Here is a 22,545-nt window from a genome sequence, read left to right as displayed (position 1 = left end):
TTCTTTCTTTTTCTTTTTTTCTACTGTATCCTATATTAGGCTGCATTAGTTTTTTTAACTTCTTGTTTAAAAGTGTCAATAAAAATCATATATTAAAACAAAACAAAACAAAACACTGATTGCCTTTACATGTGCTAAGGATTTTTAACATAATTTGAATGATAATTCCAATTAGTGAAATGAGTAGTTTTTACCTCCTCTCAATATACCATACATAATTGTTAGGGTGATTTGGACAGCTAGAATAGTTTTGCAATTTATTCCCTCAACATGTGTTATTTTAATTTAATCAGCTGGAACAAAGTACAGGGCTGCTAAAGGGCCCAGAAATAACATAAGCATAATAAATTATACAGAGTAATAATGGGAGGTATTAATTGCTATGCTCTTGTTCTCTTGTTTTATCCGCTAATTATATTCATATATCATTCCTTGTATATAAATTTGACTTCAATTATTTTTGCTGTCAAAGAAGTAAGAAGGCAGTGGGCCCTAAAGGCAGATGGTGTTTTGGGTGTGCATCTTTTTTTTAAATTTAAGTTTATTTTTAAACATCTAATGAAGAATTTACAATTTTTCAAAAGGAAGAGAAAAAGGAATATGGCGTTAAGCAACATTATTACACAAGGTGAAAAAAATCTGCTGGGTGAAGCAAGGCAGGGCCTCAGAAAAGTATGCAAAAGAATGAAAACAAAACAAGCAAAATAATGGGGTAACCACTGAGGGTGTGGTAAGAAAAAGAGAAACTTGGGGAAAACATTTATAGCATAACGCATAGGAATATAGGTAGGTCAACAGGAAAACAGACAAATGAACTAATTCAGAGACAGAAAGAGAGGAAAAAATGACATTTTCAAAAAAGAGAGAGAGAAGGATACATTTTGTATGATGGAGCATGATGGAAAGAATAACAGGTTATTTTTATTTTATTAAATACTAGGTTATATTTTATTGCATACAAAGGCAAAAACTTTGTCTTTGTTTGATGGAGTATGATGGAAAAAAATAACAGGTTCTATTATGCTGGGACCTGGAGAGACCTTGGTCCAGCTAAAAGCCTGTCCTTATGGGGGGATCATAACATTGAAGTTTGATTTTAGGTTATAGGTTTTATTGACTACAATTGGGACTGGCAGCTCAGTCATTAACGGTCACTAAGTAAAACCCACAACAATGTTATATTCTTACTTCAGGTCTCCTATGCTTTACAGACCTACAAAGCTCATAAATGCAAGGATTAGTCACAAAATTACATTTTCATCATCATCACAGCTGTGAACGGTCATTAGGGGTTAAATGCCTTAAAAGTATTTGACTTGTTTTATGACCATCGTGACTTATGACCATAATGGGCAAGCTCCATTTAAGTCGAAAGCTGAGAACTACCTATACTTAGTGTCTCTTATTAATGATTGTGGTTATTCCAATTTGCAAAAATGTTCCAAAAGGGGACATCTGCAGATGACGGCAACTATTACAATCTTCCAGGTCAAGGGAATGTTGCTTAAAAAATTATTTTTAAATGAAATAGACTTACCCTATCCTGCACAAAAGCATTTTGTCATCTCCAGAACAAACCGTTCTTTCCAGCTAAATTTAATGAACCGTGAGAGATTAAGGATTGAATATACTAGCAGTAACATGTGTCCCTCCAGATTTTCAGGGCACAATCATTGAGACTGATCTTACAAAGCCAGAATGAACTATCCAGTATACTCCTTCCCTGGTATACTTTAACCCTGCTGGCTGTGGAATTTTGGGAGTTGAAGTCCACAGGTGTTAAAGTTGCCAAGACTGGACACCCTTGCAATCTAACCAAAGATTAATGTAGGAGCAGACTTGGCTGTTTCTCTTAGCAAAACATTTTACAAATCAGGTGTACTCCACTGATCAAACCCATGCATTCTAGTTATAACAATCTTTATTCAAACAGAGACCCAAGTTTTCATTGGCTTTATGACATACACCAGGGGTCCCAATAGCACCCGGGCCACAGGATGCTGGAAACCGGCCCATGCCAACAAATGAAGCCCCATCCACAGGATGCAGGCAGCATGTGAAACCACACTCTCTCTGGTCCACAGAAAAAACTCTCTCCACAGAATCAGTCCTTGGTTCCCAAAGGTTGCGGGTCACTGGCCTACACCACATCAGTTTGAGGTTTTGTTTTGTTTTTTTTCCTTATTTCCACTTCCACCACCACAAACAACACTGGGCAACTAAGAAGTGTACTTAGTGCAATTAAATTCAAATGTAAGGCTCTCTGAAGAATGTGAATGAGGAATCTAAGGAATGTTCCTGATAACACAACATTTGCTTAAAGTCAAAAGTCCTGTACTGAAATTACTAGGCTGAACAAAACATTTAGGTTAAAAATTCAGACATTATATTGATTGGGTTATGCTGAACAACTTGTGAATATATGAAGTTTTTATATATCAATTGATTTAATAAGTGAAGTTTGCAACATTATTTCTTACTAGCAGACTCCTCATAATAAAAAGATGATTCTTTGTAAGTTTATATGATCAGGTTTTAAAATAGTAAAGATATGTTTGTTTCTTTGTTCCTACCTACCTAGTAGATGATGAAAATATTCCTATGTCATCCCACTCTTGGCTGTGGAAGAAAAAAAGAAATGCCATCTTTCCTACAGTTGAAAGCAAAACAGGTATAATTGATCCAATTTTTTTGCATGTCTAATAATTGTAAGAAAATTGAGCAATTTCAAAATAGCAGAATCTGATTGCTAGTTTGTCCCACCTGTCTATGTCAAAAACCAATTTTACCTCTAGGTAGAAAGGCTTAGGCATCGGATTGTGCACTTTCAAAACAATTTGGAAGAACTAGTTTGGAACATGGAGGAGCATAATAGAGTGTGTCTTTTGTTAGGGTTCTTCTTTAGTCTGATATAAGAAGTCTGATACAAGAAGTTTCATTTATGATTTGTATTCAAGATATAGTTGTATTAATGATCTGACTCATTAAAGAACTAGAAAAATGGGGTCAATCTTCATTAAGGATGATACACTCATGTGTGTATAAAGACAGCACAGAAGAAGGTATGGAGTACATAAAAGATGTACTTCCTTCTGGGGTATACAAGACCCAGAGGAAAGACAAAGGCCATGTTCATGTTGCATGGCAGATGAAGTCATGCCCTCCTTCAGACATGTGACCAGTTTCCATGCACCTGCACTGCACAGGCTGGGATGCCTTAAATTGAATTTTCAAATCCTCCCAAATTTTCCCTGCTTCCCCATCTCCCTCTCCTCTTCCGTTCTCCTTCTCTTCTCATTCTTTTTGGCATTCCTCTTCAGCATCCCAGTGGTGAAATAAAAATAGGTGCCACCACCATCAGGGCTATGGTGCAAAGCCATGGATTGATGATGTACCATGAAGTCATTTTCAACTCCTTCCAATCACACAAATAGATTTTCTCCATGAGGATGACACCACACAGACTCATTTTTATTTCATTTTATTCAAAGGCCCCATTTTGACTTCCCACCAACATGTAGCTTTGGGAGGACAAAACCTGGCATAGTTATGCAGAACTTTTCAATAATTTTATCTCTGCCCTAAAAGACGAAGTCACACATCTGTCAGTTATCTCAATAATGTAGTTAACTGGAGGAAATTGCTCTAACTTCAGACAAACTCTGGCTATTTAGAGCTAAAAGTCACCCTCAGAGCAGGGGTGTCAAACTGGATTTCTTTGAGGGCCAGACAAGCATTGTAGTTCTCCTCCACGGGCTGGCTGAAGGTGGGGAGATGGATGAATGCCTCCTGCAGCACCCTGTCAGCCAAAACGGGGCATGGGGAGCACTCCTGCACCCCATTTTCAGCCTGGATAGCTTCCTGTAGCACTTTGCTGGCTAAATTGGGACATGGGGGCTTGCACGTCGCCCATGCCCTGTTTTGGCCCACAGGGGCCACGCAGGAGGCCCTACAGCCCCCCCATGCCCTGTTTTCAGCTGCAATGGTTTCTGCAGCCCTCTGACAGCAAAAATGGAGCATGCCCACACCCCCTGAACTCCATTTTGGCTGTCAGAGGTACCACAGGCCGGTCCATTGCTGTTGCCAGGGCAGCCCCACTGGCCATATTTAATCCCCCCCATGGGCCAAATCCAACCATGGGCCTTGAGTTTGACACTCCTGACTCAGAGCATTAATTGACACAGTTTGTTTTTTTTTCCAAGGATGCCACAACCCTTTTCAGAATGCAAATGTGGCTAGTGGCTAAAGAGAAAGAAGAATTTCTGATACAGGTATCCTCAACTTATGACCACAATCGAACCCAAAAAGTATGTTGTTAAGTGAGACATTTGTTAAATGAGTTTTGTCTCATTTTATGATTTTTCTTGCCACAATTGGTAAGGGAATCATTGCAATTGTCAAGTTGGTAATGTGATTGTTAAGTTGATCTATCTTTCCCATTGACTTTGCTGTTCAGAAGGTTGCAAAAGAAGATTACGTGACCCCAGGATATTGCAACCATCCTAAATATAAACCAGTTGCCAAGCATCTAAATTTGGATCATCCCAAACTAGGAAATTATGGTCAGCATATGAAGCTACCTGATGACATTAGCATAATCATTTTTCAAATTTAATTCGTGATTCATAAATTGGAGTCTAGACATTATGTGACAAATGTACTTTGTTTTCAGATTTCAGGTATACAGTCAAGAGAAGCTATAAATCTCTTACATTCACATAGTTACAATGAAAGTAATTACGGTACTGCATATTAGGTGAATGCAAAGTTATAATGCTGCTTCTATGAGTCTGGCAGTATTAAGAGTAATTACATGTTCTAATAGTTGACATTATGGCTGTAATTTTCTTCTTTATCTGAGGTTTTCCCAAATGACTCTCACAAGACATGGAGAGCCTCATAAAAAAGTGAATACTGTAAGGATATTTAACTGTTGTCTGAGTCTGCCCAGAGGCACATGCATAATCTTATGAATACTCCCTCTTGGCCAAAACCTTCTCTAGGAATTTAGCTGAAAAACTCTAGAGCTTTGTAACTTTCCAACCAACTTTTCATTTTGCTGGAATCAGTGAACAACGGGAAAGTATCTTCTCATCATGTTTCTTTCTTCCTATCAATTTATGCCTCGCATTCTTGCAGCCATTTTGATGACCAGGTTCAAGATTTGTTCAGTGCCAGAATGAGGCTTTTCTCATGTGTGCTAGTGTATTATCCAGATACTGTACAAATCATGTGGAAAGGTTTAACATGCTACATGCTCCAAGCTAATTCAAAACATGTGTCTAGCATTTCCTTGTGTATTTCTCTATTTACACATTTCCTTGTTAATGTGTATCCTAGGAAAAATACCTCAACATAAACTGCATTGCTCTTCTGGGTGAGCTTGGACACCTTTCAGCAAGGGGGCAATGAGTGGTGAACCACTGGCATTTAATCCTCAAACCATGGTTACCCTAATCCTAGATATATGCACTCAGGCCTCTCAATTTTGTTACTATCAAATATAGTCTGAATAAGAGTGCACAGGTATTCGTTTCAGAATTAACATTTAGTTTACTTACTCCCTAAAAAAAACAATAAAGGGTTTTCTCATGTCCTAGGTAGTAGCAGATATTTCTCTCTCTGGGCGCATTGAGTAATTGTCTGCTGCAAACTCCACATAGGCATTAGGAAGGGCATCCAGCCAGTAAATACTTCAACTCTGTTCAGTCACCCTGATTTCATCCCAATGCAAGGGATTTAGGGTTGTTAAAGAGAAAAACTAGGTGTGTGTGTGTGTGTGTGTACAAACACACATGCACACACTTATAACAGGACATAGATCTAGATATGTATGTGTGTATTTAAGTATTTTTTTGAAAAGATATTCCAAAAGTTTTCTTTGTAGCGCCCTAAAAAAGAAGAAAAACTGCTACTTTTATATCTATGCTGTAAAATCTGCAAAATGTAGATCCTGCATGTATTCCAAAGCCTCTCTCCCTATTTCCCTCTCACATACTCACATATTTTGTCCTGTGTTAGTTTTTCTACCTGCTTCCCACCGATCTGGAAACATGTTTCACAATTGTATATATAAATGTAATGTAATATGCAATTGTTATTTTGAACCCTCTAGGCTTGTGTTTGTTAATTACTCTTTTTGGATATAAGCATTTCCCCCAAATTATTGAATAAAGAATTTTCAAGGGAAGATATTATACCTCCATATACATTCTTCCATCTCTGTTGTAATAAAGAAGAAAGAGAATTCGGCCCTTTCACCGGAATAAAATAAGGCAAAATTTGAAATCTGTGACATTGTCTGTTTTGAAACACATTGAAACACTATTGTTACATAAAAAAATCTGATTATAATAGTTAAGTGAATTTTGCCCTCTTTTATGACCTTTCGTGCCACACTTGATAAGTGAATCACTGCAGTTGTTAAGTTAGTAACAAGGTTGTTGAGCGAATCTAGCTTCCCCATTGACTTCGTTTGCCAGGTCACAAAAGGGGATCATATGATCCCAAGACACTGCAACCATCATAAATACATGCCAGTTGCCAAGCAACCAAATTTGGACCACATGACCATGGGGAATGCTGCAACAGTCGTTAAGTATGAAAAAAGGGTTGTATATTTTTTTTTTCAGGGCTGCTGTACCTTCAAATGCTCACTAAATGAGTGGTAGTAAGCCAAAGAACAACCTGTAATGATTACATGTACTCAGCACAATATTGTAAGAAGAAAAGAAATGGGAAAAGAGGTGGTCATTTCTAATTGCTTTTGCATCTGTGCAGAGTTCAAGACACAAACAGAAATGTAGTGTGGCAGAGGGTAGATCTTTAGAATGTGTAGCCTAGAAAACTGCATGTTTATCAATGAAGTGGTGCAAGAATGGTAAACTGAAACACTCTGAAGTTATTGAGAAAAATAGGATTAGGGCAGGGGTGTGAAATGTGTGGTGTCACGTTGTCATCACATCACGACGTATCGCGACGTTTTCCCCCTTCGCTAAAACAGAGGTGAGCTGGCCAGCAAGTGATGCATCGGCCTGCAGGCTGCAAGTTTGACCCCCTGGATTAGGGGAAGGAAATAAAAACACGTGTGGATTTTCCTTCCTCAGATTATTTCCTCATTGTTTAAACTCAAAGAGCAAGTAGAAACAGGTTGGAACGCGCGCTCACATTTTTAGTTCTGCACTAAGCAAACTGGTTGTTAAATTATGTGACGCCCACCTCTGAAAATAGGAGGAAAGCATGTTGGATAGATTTGCCACCTTGAGTTGTTTGAAAAGGGAGGGAGGGAGGGAGGGAAGGGGGGGAGGAAAAAAAGAAGGAAGGAAGGAAAGACAGACAGAAGAAGGAAGGAAGGAAGGAAGGAAGGAAGGAAGGAAGGAAGGAAGGAAGGAAGGAAGGAAGGAAGAAAAAAGAAAGAAAGAAAGAAAGAAAGAAAGAAAGAAAGAAAGAAAGAAAGAAAGAAAGAAAGAAAGAAAGAAAGAAAGAAAGAAAGAAAGGCAAGCAAGCCTTGGTGGCACAATGGTTAGAATGCAGTATTGCAGGCTGACTCTGCTGACTACCAGCAGTTCAATCCTGGCGGGCTCAAGGTTGACTCAGCTTTCTATCCTTCCCAGTTCAGTAAAATGAGGACCCAGATAGTTGGAAGCAATATGCTAACTCTGTAAACTGATTGGGGGGGGGGGCTGTAAAGCACTATGAAGCGATATATAAGTCTAAGTGCTATTCCTATTGCTAAAATAGTCACCATCACAAGCATGTTGACGTCTCAGACATGAAGTTCTCTTGTCAGCTCAACTACCTTTTGGACTTCAAAAAGAAGTGAAGGGATGTACAGCACTGAACCCCTTTACATTCACTGCAGTTTCTCTGATACAGAATAATTTTTTCTTTAGATTTGATTTTTCCAGGTTTAACTATATGAATGAAATACATTTTTTTTCTCTTCCAGGAGCCTGGATACAAACGGATTTCCCATCAAGTTCCCAAATATCTGAAGAGGGCCTGAGAAATAACGAGGAGTCCAAATCACGATTAAATATCATCTCATGGATTTCCTTGCCCGGAAGCGTTACTGATGTTATCGAGGAGATACAAGCTCAAACAAAAATAAACAAAACAAACAAAACACAAACAAAAAATATAGCTATGGAGGAAGAAACTGGACATGGTAAGAAAGGCCAATCATTGCACATGTTATTAGGACTACAATTTCTAGAATTATGCTTGCAAGGAATTAATAATTTAAATTTATCTGACAAGGATAACTTTGAAGAAGCCATAGATCTCTATCTGAATTTCAGTGCTGCTGTCCTGACAAGGCACCAATGCTGAATGTTCAAGATAAGAAATTACACTAATGATTGCATGTACTGTATATATACAGGTAGTCCTTGAATTGTGTGACTGCAATGGAAATGCCCACCACAGTCGTAAGTCATAAAGGCATAATTTACCACATGGTTGGTTGATTTTTTTTTATCGTGGCAAGCAAGTACCAGTTTTCAACAAAACCATCATAAAACATAGTCATATGTGTATGAGACACTAGAAAGGGTTATACGCGTGGTTGGGTTGCTGAGCCCCCAAAGTGTGGACCTGTGACTTCAGGGAGCGAGGCAGGGGTGGGCATCAAATTTTTTAGCAAGGGGCTGTCTGCCCTAATGACTGGCTGGGTGGTCATGTGACTGGGTGAGTGTGGCCAACTCAACGTTGCTTCTTTGCCCTAATTATCTAAATAAAGATATGTACCAAAAAGTTGTTTATTATTTTGTGCATTTAATACCTTAATAAAAGACTGGGTGAAACCAGGTTTAATAGCAGTGACTGTGAGCGGGATCTTGGAGTCTTAGTGGAGTTTCTGGTGAGTTAAGTGATTCTTATTATTTGGGCATTAATCCCCTCAGAGGTTAGTGGCTATGTTATCTGATTTTCTCAATGGCTCTCCCTCGCAAGCGCTGAGTGGATTGTTTATCTAGCTTGCAACACTTTTACGAGGTGTGAAATGTTCTTGGCTGAATGCCCAGAAGTTCAATGATAAGCCTATTAAGAGCTTTCCCTTTGATGCTTGTCTTTCTGAGGTTATTGGGGGCTCTCCTGAGCCCCTGCGAGCCCCCAGCAGCCCACCCCTGGAGAAAGATGACTGTCCGAACTTTGGATCTGGACCACAAGGTCCCTATTTCAGGGAGGTCACAACTTTCAGTGGTTGTTACATGACCAGTCATAAGAACTGCATAGATATGCATATATATGCACCCATCGTGTGAAAGAAGGTATGAGGTAACAAACATTATGCAAGTGCATAAAAGGAGTAATCTGCAGCACACATGTTAGGAATACAAGTCACCTAACAGGTATTTGGGTTAGAAATATATAAACCAGAATAAACATTTTAGTACTATATCTTTAAGGGTATGCAAGAGCATGCAATTGGGTGTGGTTTCTCAAACAGCCATAAGATGGAGCCAGAAACCTGGGTCGTTTAGTCTTAGTCTCAGAAGAGAGTGTGTCTGAGTGTATATGTTTCCTTTTGTTGGAAAGTATTGCCGTTGCTCCATTTCTTCTAATTGACTGATATTACTGGATTTAATGTAAGTCTGATACTGAACTGTTTTTGACACTGGAATTTGATATTTGGATTATCCCTGGATTGAAAACTGACTGATTTAACTTGTGAATGACTTTGGACTGCCTATTTTGGACTTTGCTTAATCCTTTCTGGAAGTAAAAACCTACATTTACTATACAGTGTATCTGTGTGCTCTGTGTGTATTATTCCAACACTACTCTCTATACGTCTTCCTGTATGCGCTCATTCTCCTAACGGGGAATTACCTCAACAACACATTGGAAAAGACAAGTGTAGAAGTACATATTATAAAGTCAGCCTGGTTTTCAGCTTGATTTGTTTTGCAGGGCAAACTTTCTCAAATGAGAACAAGAGCTTTGACCACAGTAAGACTTCCTTTGCAAAATGTCTCAATGAAAATGAAGAAAACCAAAAGGAAACAGAGAAAGGTACTTTTCACAATATAAGCAGAAACTAACACCATTGTAGCCTGCCTGCCATTTCATGATATAATTCTCATGGCAACATTTGGGTCTTTCCTTTGCCATGTCTTATTTGCATAATAAATATAATTTCTCTTTCATGGCTTCATTGAACTTATACAATCCCTGGGAAACTTGGGGATAGGAGAATGTGCCTGGATTGTAAGGCAACATGGTGTCTTCCAACTTTTCCAGGAGGCTAATGAGTTATTGGAAAAGACCAAAACCACACAAAATACTTTGGAGGTGCATCGTCTCACCTCTTCCCTCAGTGAGGTGAATTATGCTGCCTCAGTGGCATGAAACGTCTTACTGAAACCATCACGTATATACCTGCTGTTTTGTATCACTTGAGGGCACCTTGTTTTAAACTCATTTTACCGTTTTGTTAATGACAAATGCATGAGGGTATCAGTGTCCTCTTTTTGGCCTGCCCTTCAAAGTGTGAATAGTCGCATTGCCTTGCTTCTTTGCATCACCTGTTCAAATTTGTATTTAAAAAAACAAGGCTAGGATAAGCAAATGGCAGTTCAGAGGTTGCTGGGCTACACTTACCAGCATCCTTAGCCAGGAATAGGAGATCTTGGAAAGCTGTAGTTCAGCAACACCCATATGTGGCCTGGGATGAGATAATAAATTTGATTATCTGGAAATTCTGAAACTTAGATGGAGGGGACCAGGTTGCAAAAGGCTATCTTAAAGGCCCAAGTGTTTGTCTTTGGCTATGCAATATTTTACGTTGATAACAAAATGATGCTTCACACTGTGTTATAGTAAAAGCACAGCATCTGTTCATAATTCATTAAAGCAGTCCAGGAACTCAACTCTATTTGTGAGGAAAGTTCTTCAGTCTCAGGGGAAAAAATGCAGTGGCTTCAATGAGTTGCTGACAATGCTGCATTCAGGCACCAGGATTTTTCAAAGCAATGTTTCAGAATCAAATCTGTAGCATTGCACAGCCCTATTCTTTTTTTCCTTTTTCTTCATATTTTTTATATATTGCAGGTTATCCAAGTTCTCCTGGACAGTTGTTTCCTGACACTCAGCTGGATGGATATCAATCCAAAGAAGAACTATTTTATATTCCCTATAGATCAGCTAAATTATACATTACCAAGGTAAAGAGTGATGATTATTTCTGACATACATTGACTTTATGCAGTAAGGAACATGATAACAAAATGGGAAACAGAAAAAATACCACCACTGTACAGCCCCTCGCAAAACATCACCAAAAGTACCAAGGAAACAATATAAAGAGACAGTTCTCCTGAGAAAGTGGAATATTATTTGTCAGTAATATATCAGTGGTTCATTTTCACACTCATTCTCACTTAAATTTTACTAATCACAAATCAGTTATTTCCTCCTTTTCCTATTTCAATAGTTGTCTCTTAAGAAAGTACTTTTCATGGTCATCTATTTAATGAATAATAAATATCAAATCAGGTATTTACAAACATTCTGTCCTGAGATACAACTATGGTTTACACCTGGTTCAAGAGATAGATATTTTTACTCAAGTGCTCAACAAGGTAAGATTAGAATGAGATTTTCCTTTGCAGTTCCTGATTTGCTACCTTTCCCTTGGCTCACAGAAAGATCCCACTGAATGAAGGAGATTAAAAACATTTCACAAACCTACAAATATTCATCCAATGAGCAATAGAGTACCATAGATAAAAAATGTGTGCCTTAAATGTTAGTTGTATGTCCACCAAGCCATATGCCATACTTTGTATGTACAATTTGTTCCTTTAAACATTTTTATCACTTTACTTCTAAACCTGTCAGATTTTAAAAATCACAGTTGCTAAGTCAGAACAGTATTACAGCTAGTCCTCAACAGACCACAATTGGGACTTTGGAATTTCTGTTGTTAAGGCAGTTGTTAAGTAAGTCTTGTATGATTTTACAACCTTTCTGCAACGATTTTTAAGTGAATCACTGAAGTTATTAAGTGAATGATAAGGTCATTAAGCAAATCCAGTTTTCCTCACTGACTCTGCTTGTTGGAAGCTGGCTGTGAGGGTCACAAGTGGTGATCACATGACCCCAGGACAGCTTGTAAATACATGCCAGTTGCCAAGTGACTAAATTCTGATCACGTGACCTTGGGGGTGCTGCAACACTTGTAAACGGGAGGACGGATTGAAATCACTTTTTTGTAACTTCAAATGGTCGCTAAAAGCAGGTCTCCAAACTTGGCAATTTTAAGACTTGTGGACTTCAACTCCCAGAATTCTCCATCCAGCTGGATGGAGAATTCTGGGAGTTGAAGTCCACAAGTCTTAAAGTTGCCAAGTTTGGAGACCTCTGACTAAAAGGATGGTTGTAAGTCAAGGATTTCCCATGTAATGGGCGTGAATTGATTGAGCCTCCTAAAATGAAATGCGGTTAAGGTGCATTTTGGTCTTGCTGTCTGCCTGTGCTAGTTTAACCATCTATATTGTTTCTCTTATAGTACAGTACAGCCAAATGTTGACTGAATGCTCACCCCAACACACTGTTAAGGATCTGTGTTCAATAATGATATGGATTTATTTTTTCTGTTTGCCTTTCTGTGCAGATTGCAAAAGACATGCACCAGATGAAAATCAGATACATGAAAGTTATCAAAGAGCTGGAGCATGTTGGAAAAGAAAGTCAGGTGATTTGTTTTTTGTTTATTTCCTGTTATGACAGAAACAATCCAAGTGCCCAATTGCTTTTCATTTCACTGTGAGAACAAACATGAGTCAACCAAACCCTTTCTATTTGAGTTGCATCTGATAAAGGATGTCAGATACTTATTTTGACTGCAATTGTCTACATAGATAGGTAGGATTAAGCCTTGTGCATTTGTAAGATGGCATTGTAAGGGGAAAAAAAATTCCAAATGTAATGCAGAGAAATCAGTCTCTTCTATCTCTTGTTTATCGAATGTATTAGAATTTGTCAGATTTTTAATACATTTGGAAAGCACCAGATGAAAAAAAAAAAAAAAGCCTGCCGCAACCAGACCAGAGGTGGTATTCAGCAGGTTCTGACCAGTTCTGGAGAACCGGTAGCGGAAATTTTGAGTAGTTTGGAGAACCGGCAAATACCACCTCTGTCTGGCTCCGCCCCCATCTACTCTCTGCCTCCTGAGTCCCAGCTGATCGTCTGGGTCTTCTTTTGTTGTTCTGTACAGGAGAACGGAGCTGGAAAGCAGGTTAGGGAACGGGATTTTGCAGTAACCTTCCCCAAGAGTGGGGAGGGAATGGAGATTTGATTTGATTTTTTAAGTTTTTATTGTTTTTTTTAAAAAACAAACATAAACAAACAGAACATAAAAACATCAAGCCAACTTCCATATGTGCCGGTTGGTTTACAAATTGTTTTGTGCTTCCATTTCGTAATCTTCAATTACAATTACATTGCATATAATCTCGCATTTTCAATCAAAAATTAAATACCTTAGTATCATTATTAATCAGTCATTTGACTATACTTTTATTCATTTATGTTTTACAAGATAATCATAATTTACTTAGTTTGTTTTATAACAGTTCATATTATCATCCCAAATCTATCCTAAAATCATTTTGTAGATATAATAAGAAGTACATCTTTATATATTTATTATTTTCTAAAAGTCTACATATTTCATTACTGTATTTTATTGTCTAACCATTGATAGAATAGATCCCAAATTTTATAAAATTTGTTTATCCACTCATTTCAAATGCCAATCTACTCATTTCAGCACATTCCAATATTTTCTTAATGATTTCCTCCTGTGATGGTGTTTTCTCATTTTCCCAGTTTGGCAAATACAATCCTAGCCACTGTTAATACATTTACAATCAGATATTTCAAGTCTTTACTATATATTTCAGGTAAAATTCCCAATAAAAATATCTCTGGTTTCAAGTCTATATGTTTTTTTGTGATTTTTTTCCAACCACATGTGGATTTTAGTCCAGTATTTTTTAGCATCCGTACATTTACAGAGATTTTACAGTATCCTTCCCCTGCCATGCCCACTAAGCCACGCCACACCCATCAAGCCATGCCCACAGAACCGGTAGTGAAAAATTTTGAATCCCACCACTGAGTCCGCAACCTGTTGAAACTAATGAGATTCAAATGCAACAAACCTTGTTTAGGATTAGGCCACAATAAAGAAATGTTCAGGAGAGACAATTCTCCCTCAAATGGTCTTATGATCTAATTCATTTGCATCTGTGTTTTTTCAAACCAGGCCACTTTAAGATGCTGCTTGGAAGTTGAAGTCCACACATCTCTAAAATTGCAGGCTTCAGAAACCTGTATTGTATATTCTGTTCTCTGTCTTTTACCTCTTTCTGAATATGATGGGGACTATTGAAAACATAAAGTCCGTTTTTCATATTAGAAGATAGCTCCCTCTAGTGGTTCTCTGGATATCTATGGGTGAAAGCATTTAAAGTAGAGATCCAATTATCTGATAATAAAAAGGTACTGTCTCCTTGAATGGAGCCTGCAGTGACTTTAATCTGCAAACGCACTATGTAGGTTTCTTGTCAATAGTGAGGAAATAATTTGCCATTCTTTGGGATATATTTGAACATCCTTGGAGCCTATCATCCAAATACTAAACAGATACTTGACTCTCACAATTTGGGGGGATTGTTTGTTTGTTCGTTTGTTTAGATTAATCAAAATCTGAGAATAACCTTCTGGAAAGAGTGTGTGTGTGTGTGTGTGTGTGTGAGAGAGAGAGAGAGAGAGAGAGAGAGAGAGAGAGAGAGATATATATGTAACGTGCACACATATACTGATACATATACCTATACCCAGGAGTGGGCTTCAAAAATTTTAGCAACAGGCTCTCTGCCTGGTTGCTGGGTGGGTGTGGCCATGGTAGGTGGGGCCTAGTCAGCCTCCTGCACCAGAGGCTTTCCTCAAGTCTCCAGGAGAGCAAAAACAGCCTCCCTGGCTCCGGAGGCTCTCTGGAAGCTGGAAATGGGCCTGTTTCCAGCCTTCCCCAATTTCTGGGAGACCCGTTTTTTGCCTTCTCTGAGCGTCTGCACGCACTCTGCATTTATGTGTATCCAAAACGGGCTGCATGGAGACACTTGGGAGGGGTGGGAGTGGGATTTGGAGGTTCTCCAAACTGTGCAAAATCTTGGCTAGAGGTTCTCCCAAACCCCCAGCAGTCCACCCATGCCTATACCTATACATATGATTTTGTGTCCTTGTCCATTCGTTTAATGGAGTAAAAAAAATTGTACAAAAATTGGAAAAAGATGGAAGGGAAAGAAAGACACAATGTGTGCTTTAAGAAGAAGATATTGTCCCTTCAAATATCTGGAAATATTTCCATATATTCTTCCGTGTCTGAGTTCCTAGTCCAGGAACGGAAGATCTTTTAAGGGGCTACTACTGCAGTCACCAATCATGCACAGAGGCAGACACACAGACATCGATGGGTATGCATCCAAAGCTCCCATCTGCAAAATGAACTCCCATTAATTATGTCCTCTTTTTGGAGGGGGAAAGGAAAGGCCACGAGGGACCTCAATACTCCTTTGTTCTTCTTCTCATCAACCGCCAAAACACTCCATTTCGTTGGCGGGAAAAGCAGATGCAATCAATAATCTTCTTTTCCTTCCAATAATATAGTTGAATGTTGTATTGGGTTTGTTGTAACTGGGCTTATTATGTGTCTTCCCTAAGGGAAAAAAAACCCCTTCCTCATCAGTCAAGGTGATGGTGGCTAATTTCGACCTCAATTGAAAGCACAAACACGAGCAGTTTTACTGCAAGTTTATGCAGATGTCCATTACTATCTGACGCTGGAAACTGTGATCTTTTAATTCATGTTAAATTAGGCACCCTTGTGTTTGACATAGTTGCCCTGTGGATCTGTTGTCTTAGAACATAATTATTTCACTATCTTCTCTCTGCATCACAGCCAATCCATTTTTAATGTTGTTATTAAAACTGCATAATTAAGAATAACTAACCCTCCAAATGATTCAATTTCATTTGAAATGTTGGAGGTCTGTGAGCTGTCTTAGTCATTTCTGATGAAAATATAATTCTTTGATAAAGTGTATCAGCAGGACTTTGGAAAACCTAAAACTCTAGAACTTGGCATGAGGTGGGGAAATCTCGCAAAATTTTAAAAATTCTATTTGTATTTGGATATTTGGACACAACAGCAGGCAGGGGTTGGATTCCACTGGTTTAACAACCGGTTCAGTGATCGGGCACTTTGTTCCGTGTGCACGCTCCACATTTCAAAAAGTTTTAATACTTACCTTCTACAGCAGTCCCTGTAAAGAAAACAGCTGAGGGGCGGCTAACCGCTTTGCTATGCGAATCAGCTGTGCTCTAAACAAAGGAAGTAAAGGACAGGAAAGAGCAGGGGCAGACCGGTGGACCCACATGTTTGTCACAGCAAACTAGGAGACAGGAGCAAGGGGTTCACCCAAACCAGTCCGAACCAGTAGAATTCCACTCCTGACAGCAGGCTTTGTTTAACAGCAAAGACAAACAACATTTTCCTTTCTTCTTTGTCCATGCTATTCCTTTATTTTCTTAACTTGCACATGAGGCATCACTGGACTCTTTCAAACAGAGACTGGATAGCCATTTGTCTGAAATTCTCCTGCTCCAGCAAGGGGTTCGACTAGAAGACCTCCAAGGTCCCTTCCAACTCTATTCTATGTTCCATGTTTCATTTTCTATCTGCCAATCCCTGATTATAATCTGGAAGGATTGACTAACAAGAAAAGTTAGCCTTGTTGGGACCAAATATGTCTATGTTAGTCCAATTGTTGCAGCCTATTATAATTCTGTCCTTACTTCCCTGGCCATTGATTCTTTGTTAGGAAGATGGAAATAATCAGAATTACAAAACTCATCCCTCTCAGGATAAATGAAATAAAACAAATCCCATTTCTCTGGATGGATTGTTTCACCTGACTACAAAAAAAAACGTTTTGCTACCCAAGAAAAAGGATGAGACAACTCATTCTAGAATGTGTAATCCTGAAGAGGGTTTGAGACGAGATGGTGACCCTATATTTAAAGTATTTGGACTTATAGACAGTACTGATTTGGACCAAAAATATTCTTTGAGTATAATAACTCAATTGTGACCAGAATTGAGTTATATTTTCCCCCAAAAGAATTTTCTGACATTTTCCATTTTCTCACAAGTAAACAAATAACAATAATTCCCACAACATAACTTTCTACAAATGCCTCTACTATTCCTTCTGCTGGCTGCAGTTCTCTTCCAAAATGGAAAGGAATAGCACAGGGATCCCCAACCTCGGTCCACGAAATGATATTGGTCCACAGACTGTTGGGAACCAGCTGGGCCACACAAGCGTTGGGCAAGCTCGCAAGGCTCCATTTGTGCATTCACAAGATTAAGTTGCATGCACAAAACCATCCCCTTCCCACCCACCCACCGCTATCAGTCCACAGAGTCTGAAAGTCTGGGGACTGCTGAAATAACAGCAGACAAAAAAAGAATGTGGAGAAAAAAGCATTCAGACTTTGTTTGAAAGCACCATGCATTTTAAGCTAAGGTTAATTCCTTGGAGGTACTATCTCTATTAACCCAAGCATTGGTGGGCATCCAAGTAAAATATTTTGTAATTTTGTAATTTCAAAATCTTTGGAGATGGAAGCACCAAATACTCCAGGAGACTAGCAATGTCATGTGACTTGGGCCATTGTATTGATTTATTTAAATGGTTTGCCCATTCTTGGTGCTCTGATACTCATTAAAATCTTTTGGTAATATAGACAGCAACATAAAGGCCAAGGTTATGAATCCCCGATTTCCTGGTGTGTCCCCAACCAAGTAAACTACTATAGAAAGTCAAGTTGTTATCAACTGTATATTATAAAAAAAAAGATGCACAATCCAAATGTTTAAATTCAGAGGATTATTTTCTCCCCTGATAGCTGTCATTAAAGATTATTTTCCTCACCATAATCTGTCGATAGGAGCAAGCTGTAAGGGCAGTGAAAAACCAATACAGCAACAAAATTAAGCACCTGAGATCTTCTCTGGAAGCTTATCAAGAAATGGCAGGAAAAGAAAAGAAAAGCTGGCAAGACACAAGAAAGGTAAGAAGCAAAATGTAGTCATCTTGAATGAAAGGTAAGCAACTACCTACATACCACATGCATGATTTATGAATTGCTTCTTGTCTTCTTCTGCATTCTTAATGATTGGCAGTGCTGTAACACTGTACTTTTGCTCTTTATTTCTTCAAAGTCTCCTTGTTAAGGAAATAAAATGTCTAGCTTTCTACTGTATATGTTCAAGTTTTGGTAGGGTAGAATAGCCACACAAGAGCTGACCTCATTCTAAATCCATAGATCCAGAAATACCAATCCCTTCCAATGCAACCATGGGTCAGTGTTACTTTGATAACTGCTAGGTGACATGACTGAATCCATTTTCCTCATATACGAAATGAAGCAATAATGAATCGTCTTTCATGTTTGAAAACATGCCCCCTTCTTAGCTTTTCATTACAGCAGAAATACCATCATTGACACTCCAAGATCAACCAGCAGGGCCTCATTTCCACTGTATCATTTATTACACATCCAGAGATTGGAAGAAGAAAACAGAAAGCTAAGACAAGAAAAGGAGGAGCTCATGAACCAGATACGAGAGCAAGATGTGAATGCAGACAAAGAAAAGGTAGTTCCAGAATTAGGTTTGTTAAACATTCTTGGAAGCATACCAGGGTTTTTTTTAAAAAAACAACAACTAAAATTGTATTTTTATCTTCCTTGTGTGCCCATGTAGATTATTTTAATAAGTTTCTCATTGGAAGCACTTTTGTTATCTGTGTTGTTTTATATTTTTCATATTTAAATTTTAGGATTTATATTGCACTTACTGCATCCTAGAGGACCAGAATGCATTTAAGCAGTTAAGCTGCACCACGCATGATCTTTCTCTTCTATTATTGGTTTATGAAATAATGGAAGATTATAATGGAAGATTCCATTAATGGAAGATTCTGGTTTCGCTGTTATTTTTTTGCAGTCTTGGCTCCTAAAAAGCATTATGCAGAAGCTACACTGTCTGTATAACCAACATAATTTAAGTAAGTGTTTTGCCTGAAAAACCTTGCTTCTTCGTGTATTATAGATATTGCAGCTGTTATCCTTTATGTAATATCTGTACTCTAATATTAAAGCATTTTATACCATAGTATGTTACTCTACCAGCTTCTAAAACCTGACATTTTAGAAAAAAGAAGAGCTGAAGGGATTCCCACTTTGACCTTCCCAAGAATTATAATCCTACCTACCAGACTTTGGATTTTTATCCACCTAATCGAGTCCTCCCCAAGGACCTGGTTTGGGCAGATCTGAATGTTGGATGCCATTAGATGTGCCGTTACAGGATGGAAGCTGTTCTGAGTAAAGCTGCCTTTTGTGGTTGATTGATGGTGAATGTCAATGTTCACATGGTGCTCCAATTTGTGACTATAGGGATCACCTTTGCTTTTATTTCTATTTGCAGGTCTTTGTATTTGATTATCTTCTCCATTTCTTTCTCTTCTATTATGCTGTCTTCAGCTACTGCCACACTCACTATATACACTTTTTTCTCTTTCTTATGAACAATTATTAAGTCTGGCATCTTATGCACCATGTGCCTGTCTGTTTGAATTCAGAAGTCCCAGTGCACTTTAATTTCTTCATTTTCTATTACTTTCTCTATTATTTTATGGTCCCACCAGTTCTTGTTTCTTGGCTAAGGTATTTCTTGCAGATCGTCCAATGCAATCTTCTTGCAGCAACTAAACAGGTGTGTTTGTGTGTATATGTATATGTGTGTGTGCTTTCTGTATTTCTTTATTTTACTTATATGTTTTGATATCTCAGCAATTATACATATAATTCTAATCAAACCTCTGTCTTCAAGTTTTCATCCTAATTGCCTTCTTTCTATAACCTATTCTTCCTAATAATTTTTTTACACACAAAAAAAATCTATTGATGAATGCCAATAATATTTATTTAATGATCAGTTTTTAATACATTTTCTTGTGCTGTTCAGCTATCAAAGAACTTCATAAAAGTAGGCTGGACCTTGAAAATGTGCAGAAAATGGTAAGTATCCAGGTAAAATTACATTGTGGCCAGCAAAATGCATCAATATTAGATGAAATAAATATTGCACTTCAGATGAAGAATAAGTAGTCGTGTTAAGTTGCTTATCAAGAATGAGAAAGAATAGTTCAACTTGAAGGAAAAAAAGTATAATATTTTCTAGTAGTTCTTTCTAATGTAACTGAAATAGTCTTAAACTTTTTGAGTTAGACTGTCTGGAACACCATTTTATTTTAGAATGTTATGAGATCTGCTTTTTCACTTTATATTTTTAAGTGTTTTAATTAATCTTTGGAAAATTGGACTGAAATCTTTGTCAGATTCATTTTCCTACTTTGCTCAGCTGCTTTGCTCAGCTAACACGTAATTTTAATCGCTAAGCTGATTTAGAGTTAAGCACTAGTAATATTTTGATGAGCGATTTGTTGGTTTCAGAATCCCATAGTCCATGGCCACGAGGTGTTATTATAGAAATGAAAATACTTTAAGTAGCAAAAATAAATAAATAAATAAATTAAAATGAATTGCATAAAGTTTAATTTCTTTCAGGTAACTGAAAATAGAGAAACAGAAATGAATGCAAGAGAAATTAAATCTGACACCATAACACAGAATGGACAAGGTTGCTTTGTGGTAAGACTCACCTTCATCTTTCAGTAGAGGCCAACAGCTGATACCATATGAGTTTTTATTTCAAGAAAACATTTTAATTTCATAATTGCTGTTAATTTTGGTACTAGGGTTTGTGATATTTTAGAAAAGCAACCACCTTTAAATTTAAGATAGCAAGACCTTAATTTTATGTAGGAGCGTCATTAGGCATTACTAGCTTAACTTTTAAGCCTTGCTGTTTTGTAGCATTTTTAATCAAATACTTTAAACACGCATTGTTGTTCTTTAAATAGAACTACAGGCTAATGCATTTTGCATCTTGCTGATTTGGGCATAGTTGTCTTACTATTTTTGAGGCAATATATCAAGAGTTCTTGGTATCACTCAGGTGGATATAGAAGAAATACAAGATTACTTACCAGAAAAGAAATTTCTGTTGGAAGTTAAAACCAATCTGGAACAGATCAGATCATCACTGCAGAAACGAGAAACAGAACTCAAGGATCTTCTACAAACTGAACATTGGTGCAACCCTCAAATTACAGAGACAGAAATGATGCAATGAGTGGAGAAAAGTCAGTATGAATGGGCATCTGGGGGGAGGCTGGTCTCAGAGATGGAAATGACAAAACAAGCATGAAGATGTCATCATGCATTGTCTTTTCTTCCATTCTGAGGACACAAGCGCTTTACTGCACCATACATGATAACCTCAACACATCAGTGCCCTTTTGATGATGTCACAGTATTTTGCTGTATTAATTAATTACATTCATTAATTAATTACATTAATGTATTAATGTATATGTACACCAATGTATTAATGTATATGTATATGTACTCAATATAGAAAATTGAAATATACAAAAAGTACCATAGCAATCTGGTCCTAGGATGTGAGTACAGTAGGGTTCAGTTTTGCTAGATATTTGTAAATGTCACTAGCTAGACTATAACCAAATAATCATAGGCCCACACCAGTGGTGGGATTCAGCTGGTTTGCACTGGTTCAAATGAACTGGTTATTAAATTACACTCCTCCCCCCCAGGTTATCAAAGTGGATCCTGGGCACTGCGCTGCAATGGAGAAGCAGGCAACAGAGTGGCCAATGCAATGAAAACAGAAGGCCACTTTCCCTCTCTCTTGTGTCTGCTCCTCCCCCTTCCCTCGTGCTGGCTGCTCCATTGCCCGTTTCTCCATTGTAGCACACAGTAGTGCCCAGGATCCACTTTGATAACTGGGTGGTAATTTAACAACTGGTTTACCAGTGTCAGGTTGAGCCATGCCTCCCATAACAGCTAACCTGAATCTGGTGAACTGGATAAAATATTTGAATCCCACCGCTGGTCCACACCCCATGTAGGCGTACCTGCCAGGGGTTTTTAAGTGGTCCCCCTTCTCCACTGCTTTTAATATTAATTGTGGTCAGTAAACAAGGACCGCCTTTATAAATATTAAGACTACCGGTATGTAAGGTTCCAATTATTTTGGAGCAGAATTTTTGGAGCTCATATCTGTTTTTCGCTCATTAAAGCAGCACATATATACAAGTAGTCCTCGACTTACAATAGTTAACTTAGTGACTGTTCAAAGTTACGACAGCACTGAAAAAAGTGACTTATGACCATTTTTCAGACTTATGACCATTGCAGCATCCTCATCGTCATGTGATTTACATTCAGATGCTTGACAACTGATTCATATTTATGACAGCTGCAGTTTCCTTGGATCATGTGATCTCCTTTTACAACCTCCTGACAAGCAAAGTCAATGGG

General features: G+C 38.0%; 1 protein-coding gene across 1 annotated transcript; it reads left to right on the top strand.

Moving 5' to 3' along the window:
• The first annotated feature begins 6,861 nt into the window (after positions 1-6,861).
• On the top strand, positions 6,862-21,583 carry LOC113438381 (uncharacterized). The gene is made up of 11 exons (XM_026703711.2): positions 6,862-6,880; positions 7,949-8,167; positions 9,913-10,014; positions 11,053-11,165; positions 12,617-12,697; positions 18,022-18,144; positions 18,638-18,730; positions 19,082-19,142; positions 20,105-20,157; positions 20,707-20,790; positions 21,158-21,583. The coding sequence occupies exons 1-11, from the start codon at positions 6,862-6,864 to the stop codon at positions 21,332-21,334; spliced, it is 1,125 nt and encodes a 374-aa protein (XP_026559496.2). The 3' UTR covers positions 21,335-21,583.
• Positions 21,584-22,545: the final 962 nt, after the last annotated feature.

Source organism: Pseudonaja textilis, chromosome 2 (genome assembly GCF_049901715.1).
Source record: "Pseudonaja textilis isolate UNSWEBS1 chromosome 2, rPseTex1.2, whole genome shotgun sequence".
In the NCBI taxonomy this organism is placed as follows: Eukaryota; Metazoa; Chordata; class Lepidosauria; order Squamata; family Elapidae; genus Pseudonaja; species Pseudonaja textilis.
The sequence above is the reverse complement of the archived record's forward strand: the minus strand, read 5'-3'. Positions and strand labels throughout refer to the sequence as shown.